The 20,658-nt window shown below is 36.9% G+C and overlaps 1 protein-coding gene across 1 annotated transcript; it reads left to right on the top strand.

The window, feature by feature from the left end:
* Positions 1 to 241: 241 nt before the first annotated feature.
* DUSP19 (dual specificity phosphatase 19) lies at positions 242 to 19,710 on the top strand. The gene is made up of 4 exons (XM_007115854.3): positions 242 to 621; positions 5,548 to 5,594; positions 12,973 to 13,125; positions 18,278 to 19,710. The coding sequence occupies exons 1-4, from the start codon at positions 396 to 398 to the stop codon at positions 18,530 to 18,532; spliced, it is 681 nt and encodes a 226-aa protein (XP_007115916.1). The 5' UTR covers positions 242 to 395; the 3' UTR covers positions 18,533 to 19,710.
* The last annotated feature ends 948 nt before the right edge of the window (positions 19,711 to 20,658 follow it).

The following is a 20,658-nucleotide window of genomic DNA, read 5'->3' on the forward strand; positions in this document are numbered from 1 at the left end:
GAAAACCACTGTTTTAAAGGAGCGAGGAAATATCAGCCTTCTCTCCCATTAAGTCTTATATTTTTATCACTGGGTGTGAATAATAAAGCTAGCTTCAAATAGCAACAGTAAGAAAACTCTTTGAGGTGTAATTAATTTTCGACCAACCGGAAGGAGAAACAGCATCCAATCGGCGCCCGTTTCTCAGTGGCCAATCAGATTTCCCCTTACATTGCGGCTCTGGGAAAAACGGAGCTGGACCCTCGTGACTCCCAGCGTGTGGCTGATACAGTTACCTGCAGGACAGTGAACCGCTGAGGCTGCGTTTGTTACTTGAACATTAAGGTACTAGCAGTTCGGTCCTTCACTGTGCTGGCTGGATTTGCTTGTGTTTGTTCTTAGCCACTGCTCATGTAATGCACTCCCTTAACCAGGAAATTAAGGCATTCTCCCGGAATAATCTCAGGAAGCAATGCACCAGGGTGACAACGCTAACTGGAAAGAAAATTATAGAAACATGGAAAGATGCCAGAATTCATGTTGTGGAAGAAGTAGAGCCGAGCAGTGGGGAAGGTTGTGGTTATGTGCAGGACCTTAGCTTGGACCTGCAAGTTGGTGTTATTAAGCCATGGTTGCTCCTGGGTGAGTATATTGATTTGCCACTAAGTTACTGAGTTCATTTAACTAAATTAGTTAACGTTTTCCTCCCTAATAATAATAGTCTGTACTATCAGCTAAACTGCTGGAAAATTGAAATGTTTCCTTTTTTGGATGTGGAACTTACACTAGCTAGCTGCACTAGCTAGTCAGGGATGTTTCTGCCCCACTATATACATAAGAGGCATAGATTCTAGTAACACATAGCACCTGGTATTTGAATTTTCTAAAAGCTTTCTTCCTGTTTTTCTAACTTCTCTGGAGGATAACACATTGATGTTGTATTTTCTTGGATAATAAAAGGATATAGCCTTAAAGATTATCAAAGTAAAAAGAATGCTTTTATTAGGCAAAACTACAAGTGACAAGGGTTGAAGTTATAGAAAAGTTAATACTTCAAAAGGCAAATGCTTTTTTGCCTGCTCTGGGGTTGCAAACCATATGGAGTGCATGCCTCCTGTGGCCACATCTGTTCATGGTGTCTGTTTTTGGAGTGTTAAGGAGAGGGTGGACTGATATTTTATAGCTATGAATCTGATGGTTTATGATTTCTTGTATTATGGAAAATACAGATTCCCTATACAAAGCATAATCCACAAATAACAAATGAAGCACAGTTATAAAAGTACAAACTTGTTAGCTTGGCAAGAATATGATACGGTATTCTTAAAAAATAGTTAACAGTGTTTTAAGTAGGTTTGAATTATTTTTCATTTGTGAATAGAGAAATTAAGACTTGGAAAAATCAGTGATTTGTTAGTATTTATACAGCCAAGCCCCTCTTGAGTAAAAAGAGCACTGAATTGGGTGTCAGAAATGGCCAGGTATTATGTGGAGTGCAAATAGCATCTCACCTTTAAAAAACTCCGTGAAGCAGGGATCATCAGCTCCATTTTACAGATGGGAACTGGGCTTAAGATTGGTTAAGTAACTTGCACAAGCTCAAGTCTGATACACTCCTGCTCTCCATTGTTACATAGACTGACTCAGGGAGTCCAGGCTTTTAGCCATGCTCCACGTATAACTAGATGAGCTAGTGAAAGTCATTTATTCTCTTTGGTCCTCCAAAAAAACCATCTGTAAAGCTGAAGTAATAGTATGTGCTTATCTTATAGGGTTGTCCTGAAGTTGGAAAAGGTTTTTGAAACATATAAATTGCAGTATACATATGAGTTGTTATTGCATTATGTACTATATGAATTGTTACATGACCTGTCTTTTCACCAAATAAATATATCCAATTAGTTTCTGCAGCCCCGTGAAAAAATGAAGTGGGTCATTTAGCTAGTCTGGAAGGTGCACCCAGGATTTGCACAACATTTCTAGGAGAGGAAATATATCAAGGCACATGTTTTGGTTATTTGGCTTCCTTTGTAGTAATAATGGTTTAAAATAATTATGGTAGAATTTAAAAATATCATTCACCCTTTCAGAGTTTTCATGAACTTCGCTTATTTTTTTATCTAGACTTATGCAAAGTGAGCTGATCAAGGTAGTGTTCTCAGATTGGCATTGGAACCCTTCCAGGATCTTGAGCGAGTGCTGGGAGGGACTTCTGAGACTAGTCCTTATATGGTCGCCTCTTTGGACCAGGAAATGGGATAATTTCATCAGGTACAACCTCCTTTCTTCTGAGAGGTAGATAGACCTTCTTCTGCCCAGTTACAAGCGACTTATTCCGAGGGACCTATGGATGGTTACATCTAAAGTTCTTCCACGTGAATGATGCAGGGGTTGTTTCTAAGTTGCTTCAGAGAGCTTCCTTCATCTATTCAAAGCAACACAGCTCCCACCTAGCACTACATGAAATTAAATTTTGTTTTGGGTGGGAAATAAAGAAAATAGAAAGCTGTCAAAATATAATGTCTTTTTTTAAAAATCTTTTTTAGTTAGCTCATAAATTCACCCAAGCTTCTGCATTTCAAAAATCTTACATAGGCCCTTGAACTACCTAACAAGTTGATAAAAGATCTTAGTCAGTGAATATTTTTGTCCTAGGTTTTGCAAATTATATTTTTACAACAAAAATCACTAGCACTTTTCTTATATCCAACTTGATCTGTAAAAGTGAAAAATTCCATTTCTCTTGGGTGGTTAAAAAGGTACAATTATTTCTTGTTATATCCATCTTGTTAAGAAGTCGCAACTGGTGACATTTTGAGATCTTTGCTTCAATTCTAGGTGAAAATCTTGGGATCCTTTATAAGGTTGTAGAGGATTTCTGATATCCTGGAAGCCCAGTATTTTTAGGAGGCAAATAATACATTAAATTTGTAAAGCTCTTTATTTTGTAAAATTCTTTCGCAAATATTATTTTACCTTATCCTTATAGGAATTTATGCTCCTATTTCTATCCATTTATGAATGTTCACTCCTACAAATTTTCTCAAAACATTTCTCTTTGGAATATTATTTATTTCCCTTTTCAGTAGTGTAATAATATCTTTTTGGCTTATTTCAGTAATAATTTTTTTGTTTAATTTTTTGATGATGAAAATAGAGATTTGTAAATCAAGACATGCTGCACCAGAATTTATGCAGTGTTTAGTATTTTCATAAAAAAAGATATCTTAAAAATAGAAACAGGATTCTGGAGATCTTACGTAGCCTGTTTTTTTATGATACATATATTATGATTGCAACACATTGAACTTGTTAGAAGTCCCAACTCCAATAGCACGTAATATACTTTCTAAATCAGTTACTTCATCTCTAATATTTCCTTAATAATTCTTGGCCAAGGTCTTGAATATTAGTGGTTTGTGTCAATGTAAAATATAACTGTAAGTTATTATTATTATTATTAGACTTCTTTCTTTAGTCGTAGTCCTATTCATCAACTTCTTTTTCTGTTATTTAAAAAATTGCCATACTGTTAAAATTGATTTGCTACTCAGTTCTATTAAGTTTAACACAATTATAGATTCATGTTGCTACTGTTAAAATCATAAAATTATTAAAATTTATATTTGTTTTAAAATCTCGATTAAGGTAGTTTATAAAAGGATAACATTCTACTTTTTCATAACAAAGGTTTAAATAACACATTGTTAAAATGATTTATAGTGTTTATTTCTTTTAATGATAAGTGTTTTTCAAAAAAAATTTTAACGCAAGACTGCAACACAAAGCAATCATTTGAAATTGGAGAAAAGCTGATGTTTATATCTAGAATTTAGAGAGAATTAATGTGAACTGAATACTACCAAGTATTAGATGAAACATACAAGCCAATTACCTAAAGTCCATTTGTGCTGACTAAAATTATTCCCCCACACTAACACTCGTGTAATTTTCCTATTGTTTGAAAAGGCAGTGATACAAGTTGATTTTTGGTCTCAAGAACACTAAATTTGTATCAATATATTCATATTCTGGAAGTCATTTTCAAAATATAGCAGCCAACTCTGGAATATAACCGACATGTTCTGTTTGGTGTGTGTGTGTATTTAATGGAAATAATGAAAGTATACAGGTTTGATAAATATAATGATGACAGTTTTGGGTAAAAAAAGAATTTCATTCATGCATGTTTCTTTTTTTTTTTGCTATTTTAAGAAATAGGCAGTGTAGAATTATTATTTAAAAGATAACATGCATATTAAACCACCAAATTTCAGTTAACTTATTTGAACCCATTTCTCCCGCTGGAGATGAATAGGACTTCCTACAGAAAACTGAGAAATTATTTTTAAATTATGAGGTATTTCAAATGTGTAAAAAATTACAGACTACACTATAACAGACAATTACATATCCACCATCCAACTTTAACAAATGTTAATATTTTGATAGGCTAACTTTTAAGTAAAGTTGAATGTAGACTCAGTAAGGAGCCTGTGAGCTTCGTATTACCAAGAGAATATTGGCCAACCAGCATACTTGCTGGCCTTCCACCTACCTAAAATTACATAATGGAAGCTGGCAGATTTCCCAGGTAGATAAGGTGAGAAAAAGTTGTTTATAGAAATGGAACCTAATTCAGGAAAGTAAAATACTTGAAATCTTAATAAATGCCCTATTTTTTCAGTTGTGTCACTCACTTTATTTTAACTAGTTGTTCTCATGTATAACCTTGCTTATTACCTAGAGTCATTTTCCAAGTGTGAGAGATCTAGGAAGCCAACTTTGACAGGAAGAAACTGGAAAAGGCTACAGCCCTAGGTACACAGAACGTGGGTGGAATTCTATAGACCAGCAGTGTTTGCTCTAAGCTACTGGGTGTTCCCAGACCAGCTGGCACTAAATCATTTTGTGGGTGTCTTTTTTAAAATATCCTTTTTTAAGTTACAAAAGAAATAGATATTTATTGTAAAAAGTACACATGAGCATAAAGGAAAAAATCACCTATAATACTACTGTTAACATTTTATTCTGTATACTTCCTGTCCATTTTTAAGCATATACATAGTTTATGTTTTTACAAAAATGGTTGATGTTTTGTAACCTGCTTTTATCACAATATATTGAGAATATATTTCCATGCCATAAATATTCTTCTACATTTCTCATTTCAAAGGGCTGTATATATTTTCACTACATAATTGTACTATCTTTAATATAACCCAACCCCCATCATTTGGTTGGGTTGGTTTTTTTGTTTGTTTTGTTTTTGTAGAGTTTATTTTGTATTACAGACAACGCTGTGAAGAACATCCTGATAGCTAATCTTTGCAATATCCAGGACTTTTAGGAAGAATTCCTAGAAGTTGGATTTCAGAGTCTAAGAGTATATACAAGATGAATATTTTTTGATGAATATTCCTGAATTATCTTTAAGAAAGTTGGACTGAGGTCCTCCCAAGTTACATTTCTTAAAATAAATGAATAGCTAACAGAGTTGTTGCAAAAATTAGATTAAGTCAGGATGATTATTTTTATGTTCAAGGTGATGTGATTTATTTCTTATAGGGTCACAAGATGCTGCTCATGATCTGGATACACTGAAAAAGCACAAGGTAAAAAGAAATGCTTCAGGTCTGGCACTTCTTCCTGCCTCTGCTTATGTAGTTCCTCTGTGTGGAATAGACCTTCCTCACTTCTCTTTTTGTCCAAGATCTACCCATGCCTTGAGTCCCAACTCACATACCACTTCTTCCCCAATGCTATCTCTTCCCACCTTCCCCCACACAACTGATGTGATTTATTACTTATTTCAATATTTACTGAAAAAAAATTTAGCCATCTACTATTTTGTTAAGCATGATTTCAGGGTCATGGAATTGCTGTGGTTTGAGGAATGCAAAAGGTTCTTGTTCACATGAAGTTTATGATTTGAGGGGCAGAGAGGGAAGAAAGACAAATTAGCAGCTACAGTACAGTGTATTGTATGTGTTGATGGGGATGTGCAGGTGTTATTGGAGAGCATAGGAGATGATGCCCTTAACCCATGTTTGTTTGGGTTGGGTTGGAGATAGTAAGGTCAGGGAAGTCTTCCTGGAGGAAATAATATTGAAGTTTTGCTCTGAAGGGGATGAGGAGGGAGCAGACAGAAAAGTGTTCAGATAGAAGAAATGGCTCTGTGAAGGCCCAGAGACAAGAGAAAGGCTGATGTTTTTAGGAACAGAAAAGAAGTTTAGTAACCCTAGAATAGAGAGTGTGAGAAAGAAGGGTATCAAGAGACAAGGACAGAGAAGTAAGCGTGAGTCAGATCACAAAAGTCCATGTAAGCCAGAGTAAACTGGAATTGATACAAAAGACAGTGGAAAGCCTTTGAAAGGCTTTATGGAGAGAAGTAACAGGATCAAATTTGCATTTTAGAAAGATGGCTGGTTAGAGGCAGTGTGAAAAATAGGTTGGAGGGTTGCTCAAGCTAGAGATGGGAAGACTAGTTTTGAGGCTGTTGCAGCAATCTGAAAAAAGATGATGGTAGCTTAGATTAGGTTTCAGTGGGGGTAGAGAGAAGTGGATGGATTTGAGGGTTTTTTAAGAGGGTAGAATTCTCAAAAGTTAATGATTGACTACTTGCAGGACAGAGTAGAAGGGAGGGTGAAGTTGAGAAAGAAGGAGGAGTCAGAGGTGATATTCAGCTTTCTTGGGTTACTAAGTAGGGTTGGTGTCATCCCATGAAATAGGGAACAAAGTAGGGAGGAGCAGGTTTTGCAGGAAAAATAATGAGCTCAATTTTGAATAATTTAAATTTCAGATGCCATGGATAATCTCAGTAAAGTTTTTCAATAGACAGTGTGGGTATATGGGGTCTGAAGTTCAGGAGAGAGGTAAAAATAGAGATTCAGGAATCTTCAGCTTATAAGTAGTGATTTAAATTGTTGGAGTAGATGAAACCACCTGGGGCAAGGTGAGCAGAGAAGAAGGCCTACACCAGAACCCTGAGTAATACCAACCTATAGGGAATAGTCAAAGGAAGAAGAATCTGTAGTGGGAAAGGAGGTACTGTAAGTGTTTGTAGGAAAGTAAAAAAATTGTGGTGTCATGGAAGCCAAAGCAGAGAGTTCTGTGGAGGATAGAGTCAGAGGTGTCAGATGCTGCCGAAAGTTTAAGTATTGTTGGGACTGAATTACAACAGTTGGACTTTAAAACAAAGAAGTTGTTAGTGACTTTAGTGGGAACAGTTTCATTTGAATTGGAGGCCCAAGCCAGATTTCAAAAGATTGAGAGGTGGAGGAAATGATCACACCAAAAAAGGGGAGAAGAGAGCAGGAAGACCCATAGGTGATGAGATCAAAAGAGGGAGATGGGAGCTTCCCTGGTGGCGCAGTGGTTGAGAGTCCGCCTGCCGATGCAGGGGACACGGGTTCGTGCCCCGGTCCGGGAAGATCCCACGTGCCGCGGAGCGGCTGGGCCTGTGAGCCATGGCCGCTGGGCCTGCGCGTCCGGAGCCTGTGCTCCGCAGCCGGAGAGGCCACAACAGTGAGAGGCCCGCGTACCGCAAAAAAAAAAAAAAAAAAAAAAAAAAAGTATTTTCTATCTTTTGGGCTGTGTTCTCTATATTCTTCTCTGATGCCCTATCTTTTCAAAAAAAAAAAAAAAAAAAAAAAAAAGAGGGAGATGGGAGAGTTTTGAGCGTGTATAAAGCTGATGGTAGAGAAAGGAATTGAAAATACAGGAAAGCAAGAATTATGGCTAGAGGGCCAAGAAAGTAGGAGGCAGTGTGACCCCAAACACAGGTGCCAGAATGAACCTCATAAAGGATGTGGGAGCACATCATGCTCTGTATTAAGGAGGTAGAAGGAAAGGGTGAATGCAGGTGTAGGCAAAGTTGTTAAATTTGATGGTAAGATTTGATGGAAAGGGTTCCTATGTGATGACTTGTCTTTTTACTGTAAAATGGTAAGTGAGGTGATCTACTGGGAGTCGGGAAGAGATGGTAGGGTTGAAAGTTATTAGGAGAGTAGGGAAAGTTTGAAAGAGCTGATATGGGGAATGAGGGAGAGAGCCTACTAGGGAAATATAGTTGCTAAGCATCACTAAGGTTCAGGAGAGGTTGGCTCTCATGAACTAATGGTGGCATGAACTGCAGTATTGTGTGAATTTTTTCCAGCAGTGCTTAGCAGTCTGGGTATAGAGGGGACTTTTACCAGTCAGGTGCAGGGGAGGTAGACCATGGACTATAAGCTGAATAACAAAGGAAGTGAAGGCAAGAGGGGGCTGATAGATAAAATAGAAAGATCAAGGAGTTGATGGTTTTTGTGAGGTGTAGAGGGAATAACTGAGTGGAAGATGGAAAGATAAGAGTGGGATACCTGAGTTAATGGTATCAGAGCTGGATCAGTCCTGGGCATTGGTCTTGCAGAAGTGGTGAAGGGGAGTGGTGATGAAGGTCATTGGCGATGAGGTCGTCAGGGACCTGTTAAACCCAAGTGGAAATTGATGTCACCCAGGATAATGGTAGGACATGGGGTAGGACTCAGAAAACTGAGGGTCAGGTGCCCAAGGAATGCAGGGTATAAGATGGAATAATCAGCTTGTATGAATCTCAAAGGGCAAGGATTTTTACTGGTGGGTGGAAAAGAAGTGATTTGAAAGAGGCAGGGAGTAGCCAAAAGAATGCAACGCTGCCTCTCACCCACGATGTAAGTGGGGTGCTAGGCCCCTTTCTAGTTGCAGGAGACATAGAAATGAACAAGCAGTAAGGTCCTTGATTTTAAAATATATTTTCAGATGAGAATAAATTCTCTGAAAGAATTGAAACAAGGCAGTGAGAGGCGTGGCAGGGGATAGGCCTCTCTGAGGGTATTATACTTCAACTGAGACCTTAGGACAGAGTCAGCTGTGCTTAAATCAGGGAAAGAGCACTTAAGGCTGAGAGAACAGCAAACGTGGAGGCTCTTGGAAGGAACAAGTTCAGTATGTGTTCCTCCCTTCTGGTCTCATAACACTTTGTTCTTCTCCTGTAGCTCTTAGCACCTCTACTTTTTATTATTACTGTCAGTGAACATGTTTTCCCCTCTATTATTCAGCAGACTTCTAGAGGATTAGAGACCCTGTCCTACTCCTCTTTCATCCCACAGCTCTGAGAAAAAGTTTGATTAAATTGAGGCTGAAAATTTTATGTGATAAACACTTGCAATTAATTTCTTTAAGGAATAAATACTAACCAATTCATTAACTAATTTGATATGTTTACTTGTCAGTGTACTTATTTGTGTTTAAACTGGACTCCCCTTGTTTTATTATAATAATAACTGCCTGACAATAAGAGACAATGGCCTGAAATTGCATAAGGATATGAGAATGACTGTATATCCTGATAGGAACCCTCTTAGATCAATATTTCAACATAAGTAGAACATGTTTTAGAGTCTTGCTTACATGAATAAATTATTTCTCAGGGTAAAAATGAAAATTAGAAAAACTGATAAATTTTTTCATTGGCAAGTGTTTTATTATCTAGCCCCTGTTATGATACACTAGTTCAAATTCACTTTCATCCTGGTGATGTGAACCCAGCTGCTGTTTAAAAGATCATTCTGTCTCTGTATAAAAGATCCTGTTAGATGCCTGGAAGAAGCAAAAGTAAGCTGAGCAGCTGAATAGAGGGTTTCTACAAAAACTTAAGGATGCTGTAAAACAAAATTATTGATTTAAATGCATGACACATTTCAAAGGGATTTCTTGGGGTTTAAGTAGAGTGCAATAACTAATAGAAATTCTCTTGTGGCAGATCATTTCAGAAATTTCTATGGGAATTTCATTTTAGAATGAATGTTTAGATACGGTAATAATAATTATTTTATTAGTAAGGTACTCATTGAGTGCCTGGTGTATGCCCAATAAAGCATGAAGGAGGATAGAAAACTAAGTGTAACATAAAATGTTCCAAGTTGTTTACTGAAGCACTGTTTATAATAGCAAATTTATTGAAAACAACCCATATTTCCATCAGTAGGGAATTGGTTAAATGACCAATAGTCCACCCACATGACGGAATACTATATAGCTTTTTAAAATAACACAAAAAAAGGGTCTCTAGATACTGATATGAAAAAATCTCCAGGACATTTTTAAAAAATAATTAATTAATTAATTAACTTATGGCTGTGTTGGGCCTTCATTATTGCGCGTGGGCTTTCTCTAGTTGTGGCGAGTGGGGGATACTCTTCGTTGCGGTGCGCGGGCTTCTCATTGCGTGGCTTCTCTTGGTGCGGAGCACGGGCTCTAGGCGCGCAGGTTCAGTAGTTGTGACGCATGGGCTCAGTAGTTGTGGCTCGCAGGCTCAGTAGTTGTGGCGCACGGCCTTATTGCTCCGAGGCATGTGGGATCTTCCCGGACCAAGGCTTGAACCCATGTCCCCTGCATTGGCAGGTCCAGGACATTTTTAAACAGGGGGAAAATACCCAAGGTGTTGCCTTTGTGTAAGAAAGGGAGTACATAAAATATTTGCATAAAGATACTCTAAAAGAATATACAAGAAACCAACAAAGATGGTTACCATATGGGTGGGAGATGACGGAGTGGAAAGAGACAGGGTGAGAGCAAGTCTTCTTAATGTTTCTTTTTTTTTTTAATAACGTTGTGATTTTTGAACTAGTTCAAAAGATAATTTTTTTTTTTTTTTTTTTTTTTTGCGGTATGCGGGCCTCTCACTGTTGTGGCCTCTCCCGTTGTGGAGCACAGGCTCCGGACGCGCAGGCTCAGCGGCCATGACTCACGGGCCCAGCCGCTCCGCGGCATGTGGGATCTTCCCGGACCGGGGCACGAACCTGTGTCCTTTGCATCGGCAGGTGGATTCCCAACCACCGCGCCACCAGGGAAGCCCAAAAGATAATTTTTTGATAATGCCTAAATGTGAGGATTAAGTGAGTTAACCTGTATGCCTAGCACATACTACGTACACAATAAAGGGGCTATTCTTATTATCCCTATTATAAAGGGCATCACAAGGTCAACCATTGTTAGGACCTCTGTAACTGCATTTTGGAAATATGCTTGGTTACTAGAAGGGTTTTAGGCTAGGTCTGCATCACCACCACCACCATGACCTGAGACTCAGTACAGTTCTTTTCAAGCATGATCATTCAATCAATATAAGTTGCATTTCCAAGCAGCTAAACTACCTAGACATTGGGTAGTTTAATGATCCACAATATTTGTAAAGCACTTTTACCTTTCAACAGGTTTTCCCCAGATTCTCATTGGGTCATCTCTGTAATCCTGTGATGTATAGGGAAGCTATATAGATACAGATATATTCTGTAAGTGGTCAGACCTCATTTTTGGTGTTTTGGGAATGCAGAATATAGTTCTAAAGGTAAGGCAAACACATCAATATTATAAAAGATTGGCACATCTATTAATTCAGGGCAGAATCCTGTAGCCCTGGCCAGAAGTCCACTTGGAGTGAGAGAGTAGCTTGGCACAGTCAGGTGGGACTTCACTGGGGAAAGCAGAAGGACATTTCAGACTGTATCTTCTAAAACTGTTCTTCCCTTCGTTCTAGGTTCTTCCATCTCCTCTCTATTTAAGAGTCTCTCTTGAGTAGATTTGAGGTTTTTTTCTGTTGTCTTCTTTCCACAAGGCAGTTAAGTTAATAAATAGCCTATGGCCTTCTCTTCATGAGGCCTAGTTCCCTGAGTGTCTTAATCGATACTCTTTCGATTGTGGACAACAGAAACCTGAGCAAGGAAAGAGAATGTGTATGATGATTTAGGGAGCTCTCTGGAACCCGAGGGAAGAGAGTGGCCATGCCAGAGAATAGAAGGCCATCCAGGACAGCCTCTCTCTCCCACTGGCACATGGCCCCTATCTGCACATCTGTGTTGTTCTTCTCATTTGGGAGCAGAGATCTTTCAGCTTCCCTGAGCACTTAATAGAAAATGGCTGTTCTTAAATCTCCCGAGTTTGTGGATCATTCTAGCTGTCTCACACACCTATTTTTTAAATTCCTTGAGATAATCTGCTCAGTCTAGCTTAAGTCAGGCGTCCACCCGAAACCAATTAGCTGTGCTGAGGGAAGGAGTGGGACACGGCCAGAGTCATAGATGGGAGGGTGGTGGGGGGCAAGAGAGGCAGGCTGGACAAGTACTCTAAAATATGATGAGATACAAGAAAATACCAAGGTCAGGCAAACCCTAAGATCCAAACTAAGAGAGAGAATTAAGTTCAGTGAGAAGCATGTCCTGATAAGAAACAGGGACTCATATTTCTGGTCTATTTAGCCTTTGGATTCTCTTAATAGACTTTCCACATGGCTCCTTCCATTTGCTTGGTGGACTCCAGGAAAGGAGCCTGAATGTATAGATGGATAAGGAGGTTGCTTATGTATGCCATTTAAAAGAAAATCTTTCATGACCATCCCACCTTTCAACCAGACTAATTCATCAGAATTTCTGGGTTTGAGACCCTGTGGCATTGATATTTTTAAAAAGCTTACTGCTGGTTCTAATGTGCAGCCACACTTGAGAACCACTGTACTCACAAAGAATACAAGAGGAAAATAGGGAAATAATTATTGGAAGTTGTGTGCTACTGATGCACTTCCCTTACGTAAGTTTTTATATGGACATTAATTGATTTATTCAATAAATATTTTAAGTACTTTCTGTGCTAAGGTCACTGCTCACTCACAATGCTTACTTACAATAGTGAGTAAGCTAAACCTGGTCCCTGCCCTCATGGAGTTTCTAGTACAGTGAGGGAGATAAACAGTCTCAGTGGTAAGGGCTATAATGAGGCAAGTAGAGGGTGCTTCGGGGGTATATAGAAATAGCACTTCTGGTAAGGGATGAGGCAGTCAGAAAAGGCTTCCTGAAGGAAGTGTTATTGAGTCATGCTTAAATTGTTTATTCTTGTTATAGCGCTCAACATCTCAGTCTCTGTTTAATTAACCTAATTCATGAGAATTTTAAAAAATCATCCTTTTTTTTTCTCTTTAAGGTGACTCATATTCTCAATGTTGCATATGGAGTTGAAAATGCTTTCCTCAGTGACTTTGTGTATAAGAGTATTTCTATATTGGATCTACCTGAGACCAATATCCTGTCTTATTTTCCAGAATGTTTTGAATTTATTGAACAAGCAAAAATGAAGGTAAGTTTTGTTTTGATCCACAGTTCTTCAAAAGCAGATATTTAAAAATATGGGTCCATTATCCAATATTTATTCTTTCTGTAATGAATATGTAGAGAACAATTATGCAATTTCCCCTTCAACAATATTTCATTAATTCCTACAGCTATTTAGTTTTCCAGTTGCTCTTTTTTCAGTGAAATATTTACTTTTAACTTTAATTTCACATCTTCCTATGCCTTCCTGGGAAATATTCGGATTTAAAATTTTCTGCATACTGAATTTTCCTGTGTACATAGGTATTGTGTTGGCCCAAAAGTTCTTTCTGGTTTTTGGTAAGATGTTATGGAAAAAACCCGAACGAACTTTTTGGCCAACCCAATACTCAGGTTTCCTTTGATAGTTTCTAACCACCTGCCCTCTGACCACTTTGCAAGGTAATCAGGTGGACTGTGGGATAGAGGCTGCTCTAGTCCTGTTAGTGTACTTGTGAAGATTAATATTCCTGAGATTGTATAAAAATGCTGATCAGAAGCTGTCCATTGGTTCTCTGAGTTTAGGAGACCAGCAGAAAATACAATACTTCAATCTTGGTACTGATCCAAGGCAGGGCTTCTAGGCTGGCTGTTACCAATAATTATACCTTGAAATGACATCATTTTTAGTCAGTATATAATTCTTACAAAATTTATGTTAGATAAATAGATGGGAAAGTAGAAGCACTTACAGAGAAAAGTTAACTGTCCTGGAGCACCCGACAATTAATGACAGTTAATAGAATCCAGCTTAATTAAATTCTGATGATCTCTCTTCTACCTTATCTCTTTCCCTCTCTCTCTTCCTTTCATTTAGTAATATTTATGGAGTGCCTTAGGTGCCCAGCACTCTTCTCGATACCTTCCTCTAGATTACCGGAAAAATGTAACACTATTCTACCTTATTTAATAGCAGATATTTGGATGAAAGAAAAGGAGGAGGTTTTCTAATTCAGAGCCTAGTATTGGCCAGTCTGTTCTCTTGTGAAAAATTTTACAGAGTCTAGATTGTCACATTCCAGTGTGCCAGCTAACAGTGTTAGAAATAAAAGTGACAATGTTTCTGTATTAGCTGCTTTCCTAAGGAGATGTAGAATATACGTTAGATGGTAAAGGAAAAATGTAAACATCATCCATATTCATATTAGAAGATATGCACGTGTTGCAAGTAAAAGGTAAAATGGGTAATAGTTAATAAAAATGGTCCTTAGTTTGGGTTTCCCAAAAAACAGAACCTGAGCCAAAGATTAAGAGCTGATGCTTCATTTGAGAGGTGCAATCCCTAGGCAGTGAGAGTGAGAAGAAAAGGAAGTGACTCAGGTAAGGATGAGAAGCAATTAAGATGATGTGTTTACCTTGTAGAGCACAACTTCACAATGAGCTGACAGCGAAATAGCTGAGTACTTGGTAGGGTGGTACCCAGGACATCCCCAGGCAGGGAGTCCAAAGAAACTGCACCTCAGTACAGATTTTGGAAGGGAGGGAAGAGAGAGAATTTATCTGCCTGGCCATCTGTCAGCTCCTATTTCCCATTGGTCAAAGTTTACCCATGGAGAGGTAACTAACCTCACAATTCTAGGTTGTAGCACCCCACCCCTTCAGTGGCCACCTTGAAGCCAAACCCAATTCCCTGTGGTGTGACTTGCCATCCAAGTTCAGAAGAAGCAAGAGAATCCAGAACTCAGGGTGTACCTGTCTATGCAGAGACTGCCATCGGGGAAGAGCCACGTGTTCGTAGGCAAGCAAAACTTAATAGGCTTAAAGGCACAATAGGCAGTCAGCCACAGAGGTTGTAGTTGAGGTGGAGCAAGCTGAGGGTGAGATGATGGCATCTTAGGAATCCGAAGAGATGCATGAAATGTTTCTGCTACAAGATGTATTTGAATTCTGTAATATGTTCTAATTTCTCAAGCCTTATGTTTTTTACTGAAATCTTAGCCTCAGCCAATATTTCCTTACCCTGAAAACTCTTTATTGTTTAGATGAATACATATTTAGTTTTAGCAACAGAATTCTTGAATTTTCTTCATTTTTTTCTAGAAGAGATCTCTTCATGATTTTGCCTGTTGTGTATGCAAGTATTATTAAATGTGATTACTCAGTGAATTGCATATTTCAAAACTACCTTTCTAGGTCCTAGTTTGTTGTTTTCATCTTTTTACATACAGCTGCCAGATGGAATGTCTTCCATTTTCCCATGTCTTTCCTCATTTCTCTCTGTACTTATAAAACCCCATTTGTTTGGTTTCTCTGTCCTTCCTCTATCTCTGCCTAATGCATTATTTCTCAGGTTTATGCCCAAAGGGACAGAAATACAAGTGAGAGGGAAGTAATAAGGTAACCTCCATAGCCTCAGGAGTTCTTTCAGGAATATTTACTTGACCCCCTTTTTTTTTATGTGCAAAAGGTTTTGTTTGTTAGTATGAAAATGTGTATTTGATATTCCATGTTTACTTTATTATTTATAAGATGTGATTGTAAAAACATGTAATTTATAACATTGTAGAAAAATTGGAAAATATAGATAGATAAAAATTAAGGTCACCCACTTCCACCATATAGATATAACCACTGTTAGTATTTTAATATATTTTTCTATATATCAAAAGACCTGAACTTGACTCAGTTCATCTGTCAAAAAATATGAATTACTTACTCTGAGAAGATACAGGGATGTGTATTGCTGCCCTTAAGGAGCTGGCAATCTAATTGAAAGGCTATTCATAACAACACGAGAACAAAGCAGGCTGTGTAAAATGGAAATACTATAACATAATTCCTATCTGCCCATAGCAAAACGGTGATTTGATTTTTTTAAGAGAATGTTTTCTCAGAAATGCAGAACAAAATTAATTTGTTTGCTTAGCAAACATTTATGGAATACCTACTATGTACTAAGTATTAGGCATACAAAGATGGCTTGTACATTCCTCCTGCCCTCCTCTCACGCAGAGAGAGACAGCCTTCTTAGAACAGAAGCCAAAGGTAGCTGGACCAAGAGAGGAGCAAAAGCCTTTCACGCAGAGGACAGCAGCAAGTGCAAAAGAAAAAATTGCTTTATAAATTATTTAATTGTCACTACTTTGAGTTCTGGAAAGGAGATATGAAGCTAGTAGTTTGTTTGGAAATACTTTCAAGGGCAATATGATACCCAAGGAATAATAAAAGGTAAATAGGTAAATTCAAAGGCTGTAGAAACTAACAGAAAAGTAGCTGTTATATAAAGAATGTAAGAGGGAAGAAAATACATTATTAAACATAGCTAAAACTGATGACACAGTGTATAAGTTTGAAAATAAAGCTAGTTTCATTTTCAAAAGCGTATGTATGGATCATAAAATAGAGATAACTAGTATACAGTCGGGAAACATTAAAAATGACATGAGGGCACCTCTTATTAAGCTTATGATTCTAAGTTTCTTTGGAATATCTGATTTGTTTTGAGTTAAAAGAAGTTCATTAATAGTTTTCATTGGTTACTGTAATATGATTTTAAAATGTCTTATGTCTCATAAAAAAGCCATTGTACAAAGTGAGAAAAATTCTGTGTATGTAGAGTGAATATTTGCATTTTGCTTTTCTTGTACAGAAAGTTAATATCTGGAAATGACTCTGAAATATATAAATATAAATAGACAATCTTATTTACAAAGCAGAAATAGAGACAGACATAGAGAACAAACGTATGGATACCAAGGGGGGAGCAGGGGTGGGATGAATTGGGAGATTGGTATTGACATATATACACTATTGATACTATGTGTAAAATAGATAACTAATGAGAACTTACTGTATAGCACAGGGAACTCTACTCAGTGCTCTGTGGTGACCTAAATGGGAAGGAAATCCAAAAAAGAGGGGATATATGTATACATATAGCTGATTCACTTTGCTGTGCAGTAGAAACTAACACAACATTGTAAAGCAACTACAATAAAAATTTTTTTAAAAAAGGAAAAAAGAAAAATACAATATATGAAAACAATTGAAATTGTCTTTTTGATATGAGGATTTAAAATATTAACTAATTTTCTTGTGAATCATCTGTGTTTCTTGAAATGAGTTACACTTGCAAATTTGTTACAATAGACCTAGAAAAGGAATTTTGCAATAGATTTATGCATCTAAGAAAACTGCCTTGTAAAAGTAAAATAATCCAATAAGCCATAAACATAGCATTGTTAATGTGTGCTTTGGACAGAGAATTTTCATTTATAAGGTTTTTTTCCCCCTTTCCCTGTTCCCATCTTTCTTGTGTTGTAAGAAAAGAAGAATCAAGAAATGAAGTAATTAAAATGTCTGGTTCTGTTGGGTGTGCTCACTGTTCTCTACATTTCATTTAGATCATTAACTTTTTAAAGGCCTGAGATAAACTAACCTGTATCAATGCTGATCCATCAGATCTATCACATTCATTATTAATGCAATATTACCCCCATCAGCATTGGCCTTGCACTGTGTCCCTTTTCACTTGTGAAGTATCATTTGCAAGTTACCTGAAACGTTTTTCATTTATTGACCTCATGCTGGTGTCTAATTACCTTTTCCACTTCACATTGTCGTGAGCTATTTGTGTCATCATTTTACTACCTCATAAGTTTAACTATTTTTTAAGTCACTTCCCTCCAGAATAAAATATATCCAAGGGAAGAAAATTTTTTCTTTATTGATCATTTTACACATAGATTTCTAAGCCAGTGATACTAGTTTCTTCATGGGAGCACTATGTGTACCTAGAATGTCTTGAGCTTTCTGTTTAGTTTATGATTATGGTTTTATTTATATTTCCACATGAATTTCCTGTGATTTTTCTCTTATTTATAGACTTGTGGCTACTAAGTTACTAGGCTTTTATGTGTACTTTACTAGATTACTTCAGTTTAATAAAAGATAGTTTCAGAATTCCAAATACATCATCAAAGCATTTCAATTCTGGGAGGTGGGAAGAGAAGGTGTTGGTTAATTGATTGATTTTTCCCATTCATTCCCTACAATGAATTGTATTTTGATGATTGAATAGATTGAGTCAAATAAATCGATAAAGTGAATATTTTTATTTTATAATTTTAAGTAGTATAAGATTATATTATAGTCTCTCTTAAATGAATAATGAATATTTTTGTTTGGTTTTATTATAGGATGGAGTGGTTCTTGTTCACTGTAATGCAGGAGTTTCCAGGGCTGCTGCAATTATAATAGGCTTCCTAATGAATTCTGAAGAAATCTCATTTACCAGTGCTTTTTCTTTGGTGAAAAATGCAAGACCTTCCATATGTCCAAATGCTGGTTTTGTGGAGCAGCTTCGTACATATCAAGAGGGCAAAGAAAGCAATAAGTGTGACAAAATACAGGAATTAGAAGAAACAACAGTTCCTGTGTTACATTCTAGCTGATGATGGACAACTGTAATTTCTGAGTTGGTCTCTAGAGCCACCTTTCCCCTTTTTGAGAGTAAACTATTAGAAACTTCCTTTTCTCATGCTTTTTTCAAGTGGAAATAGTGCTCAATTGATTGTCCTAAGTTAGGGTGTAAATAAATTTTTAAAATTATATCATGTTTTCTTTAGTATTATAATGTGTGATTAAATGCTTCTTTGATTTGCTAAGGGAAAATAACAGTGTATTACCAATAATTGATTTCTGTAGAAAGAAAAGGTTTAAATTTAAAATCTATATTAAAGCATGAAAGATTAAATTAGTTGATTAAAACTTTTGGTAGTTTTCTATTCCCGCAACTGTTTCCATGAAGGAAAAAACTTTAAGTGCTACTTGACTTACTATTTCAGAGGGAGGTAAATTTCTTTGTGAAGAATTTAAGATTAAAAAACAATACCTTAGGGGGCTTCCCTGGTGGCGCAGTGGTTGAGAGTCCACCTGCCGATGCAGGGGACACGGGTTCGTGCCCCGGTCCGGGAAGATCCCACATGCCGCGGAGCGGCTGGGCCCATGAGCCATGGCCGCTGAGCCTGTGCATCCGGAGCCTGTGCTCCGCAACGGGAGAGGCCACAACAGTGAGAGGCCCGTGTACCGCAAAAAAACAAACAATACCTTAAACCTCCCAAAAGAGGTAACCAAAATCTGAAGGTTTACACAATATTTATGTAGTAGTTACGATATTCTCAAAATTTTTATGTCCTTTTATGAAAACGTACCCACTTTTCATTTTGATTCTTTAATTTAACTCTATTCCCTGTGTTTATTTTTAAAGTTTTTTGTATAGCTATTCTCTCTTACTTTATTGTGAGCTTATGGTTCTTTTATTAGGTGATCTAGTCTCTTACATTGTATGCTTTTTATTCTGGGTCCCTAACATTCTGTTTTTGGGTCTGACGTCATAATTTTCTGATCTCTTTGGATCTGTGGGAAAGTGTTTTATACTAAAAAATCATTTTTAAAATGTGGTTTGATTAATGATCTGTTTTCTAGTTCAGTATTCTACTAGGGAACATATTTTTAAGGAAAGAACAGTAATGGTTTTGTAAGAAATTTTACATACATTTTTAAAAAGCCCAAAATCATTTACAATTTTATTTCTGACCAGAGGCTTTGATTAGTTTTTTTTTTATTAAGTCTCCATATTAGCAAGGCTGAACTCTGTACGTTATGAATTTGCTTAAAGATATTCTTTTAATTATTCAAAATAAAATACTTAAAATTTATAATAATTAAGATAGAATTTATTTAATAGCTTTCAAGTAGACTTTCAAGACTTAGAAAATATCATTGCCCTCTAGATTTTATTAAGAGAGTCCTGAGCTCTTCTTAATTACACATTATAGAGAGCAAGCATTTTCTTATACATAATTTGGAAAGTGCACACTGAGCACATCTGTGCATTTGAGAAAGCAGGCTTTCTTATGCTGCCAGGAGCAAAAAGTAGAGGTGATAAATGCAAATTATATTTCAAGATTGCTTATAGCTTGACAAGATGCCATCATATGCAAAGCTATGAACTTTGCTTCTATTATGAAGCAGCATAAATGTAATCAACCTTCTGTGAGCTGTTTGAAGACTAACAAGGCAGACAGAATCCTCTTAAATATGAGACTGGTGTATAATACTGTCTTTATGGTCAATATTGCTGAGGGTTTGCTGGGTGAAGCTTTTCCATTCACATGGAAGCATTTATTTAAATACATTTTCCTTTGTTATTGCTATTTAGTTTTCAGCCATTTAATGTTGTGACTATGAAGCCTTAAATTGAACTTATTCCTTATGGATAGTTTATTATTTTTGTCTGTAGTTTGAATAGTTTTTTCCTGTAGTGATCTGGTTACGGTACAAACGTATCTTCTGTATCATCTACAGAAGTGCTTTGAGCATCAATTTTGTTTTCTCTTAAATGATAATAGTTTGCTGTATGTAAAACAAATCAGTAAAGGTAATTGTCTTTTAAATTAGGGGTACTATGTAAGGCAATGATGGGTCATACATGGAGCATGTTTATTGGGCTTCTCATGGATATGTCACTGTGTCATACCTAGTTATTTATAAAAAGGAACTTTATCATTATGATTCT

Source organism: Physeter macrocephalus, chromosome 2 (genome assembly GCF_002837175.3).
Source record: "Physeter macrocephalus isolate SW-GA chromosome 2, ASM283717v5, whole genome shotgun sequence".
NCBI lineage: Eukaryota > Metazoa > Chordata > Mammalia > Artiodactyla > Physeteridae > Physeter > Physeter macrocephalus.

Excerpts from the sequence above, each read along its gene's own strand:
- DUSP19 (XM_007115854.3), top strand. The coding sequence starts at position 396 with ATGCACTCCCTTAACCAGGAAATTAAGGCATTCTCCCGGAATAATCTC. Across the intron at positions 622-5,547 it reads TAAGCCATGGTTGCTCCTGG|GGTCACAAGATGCTGCTCAT; the intron begins GTGAGTATATTG and ends TATTTCTTATAG. Across the intron at positions 13,126-18,277 it reads TTGAACAAGCAAAAATGAAG|GATGGAGTGGTTCTTGTTCA; the intron begins GTAAGTTTTGTT and ends GTTTTATTATAG.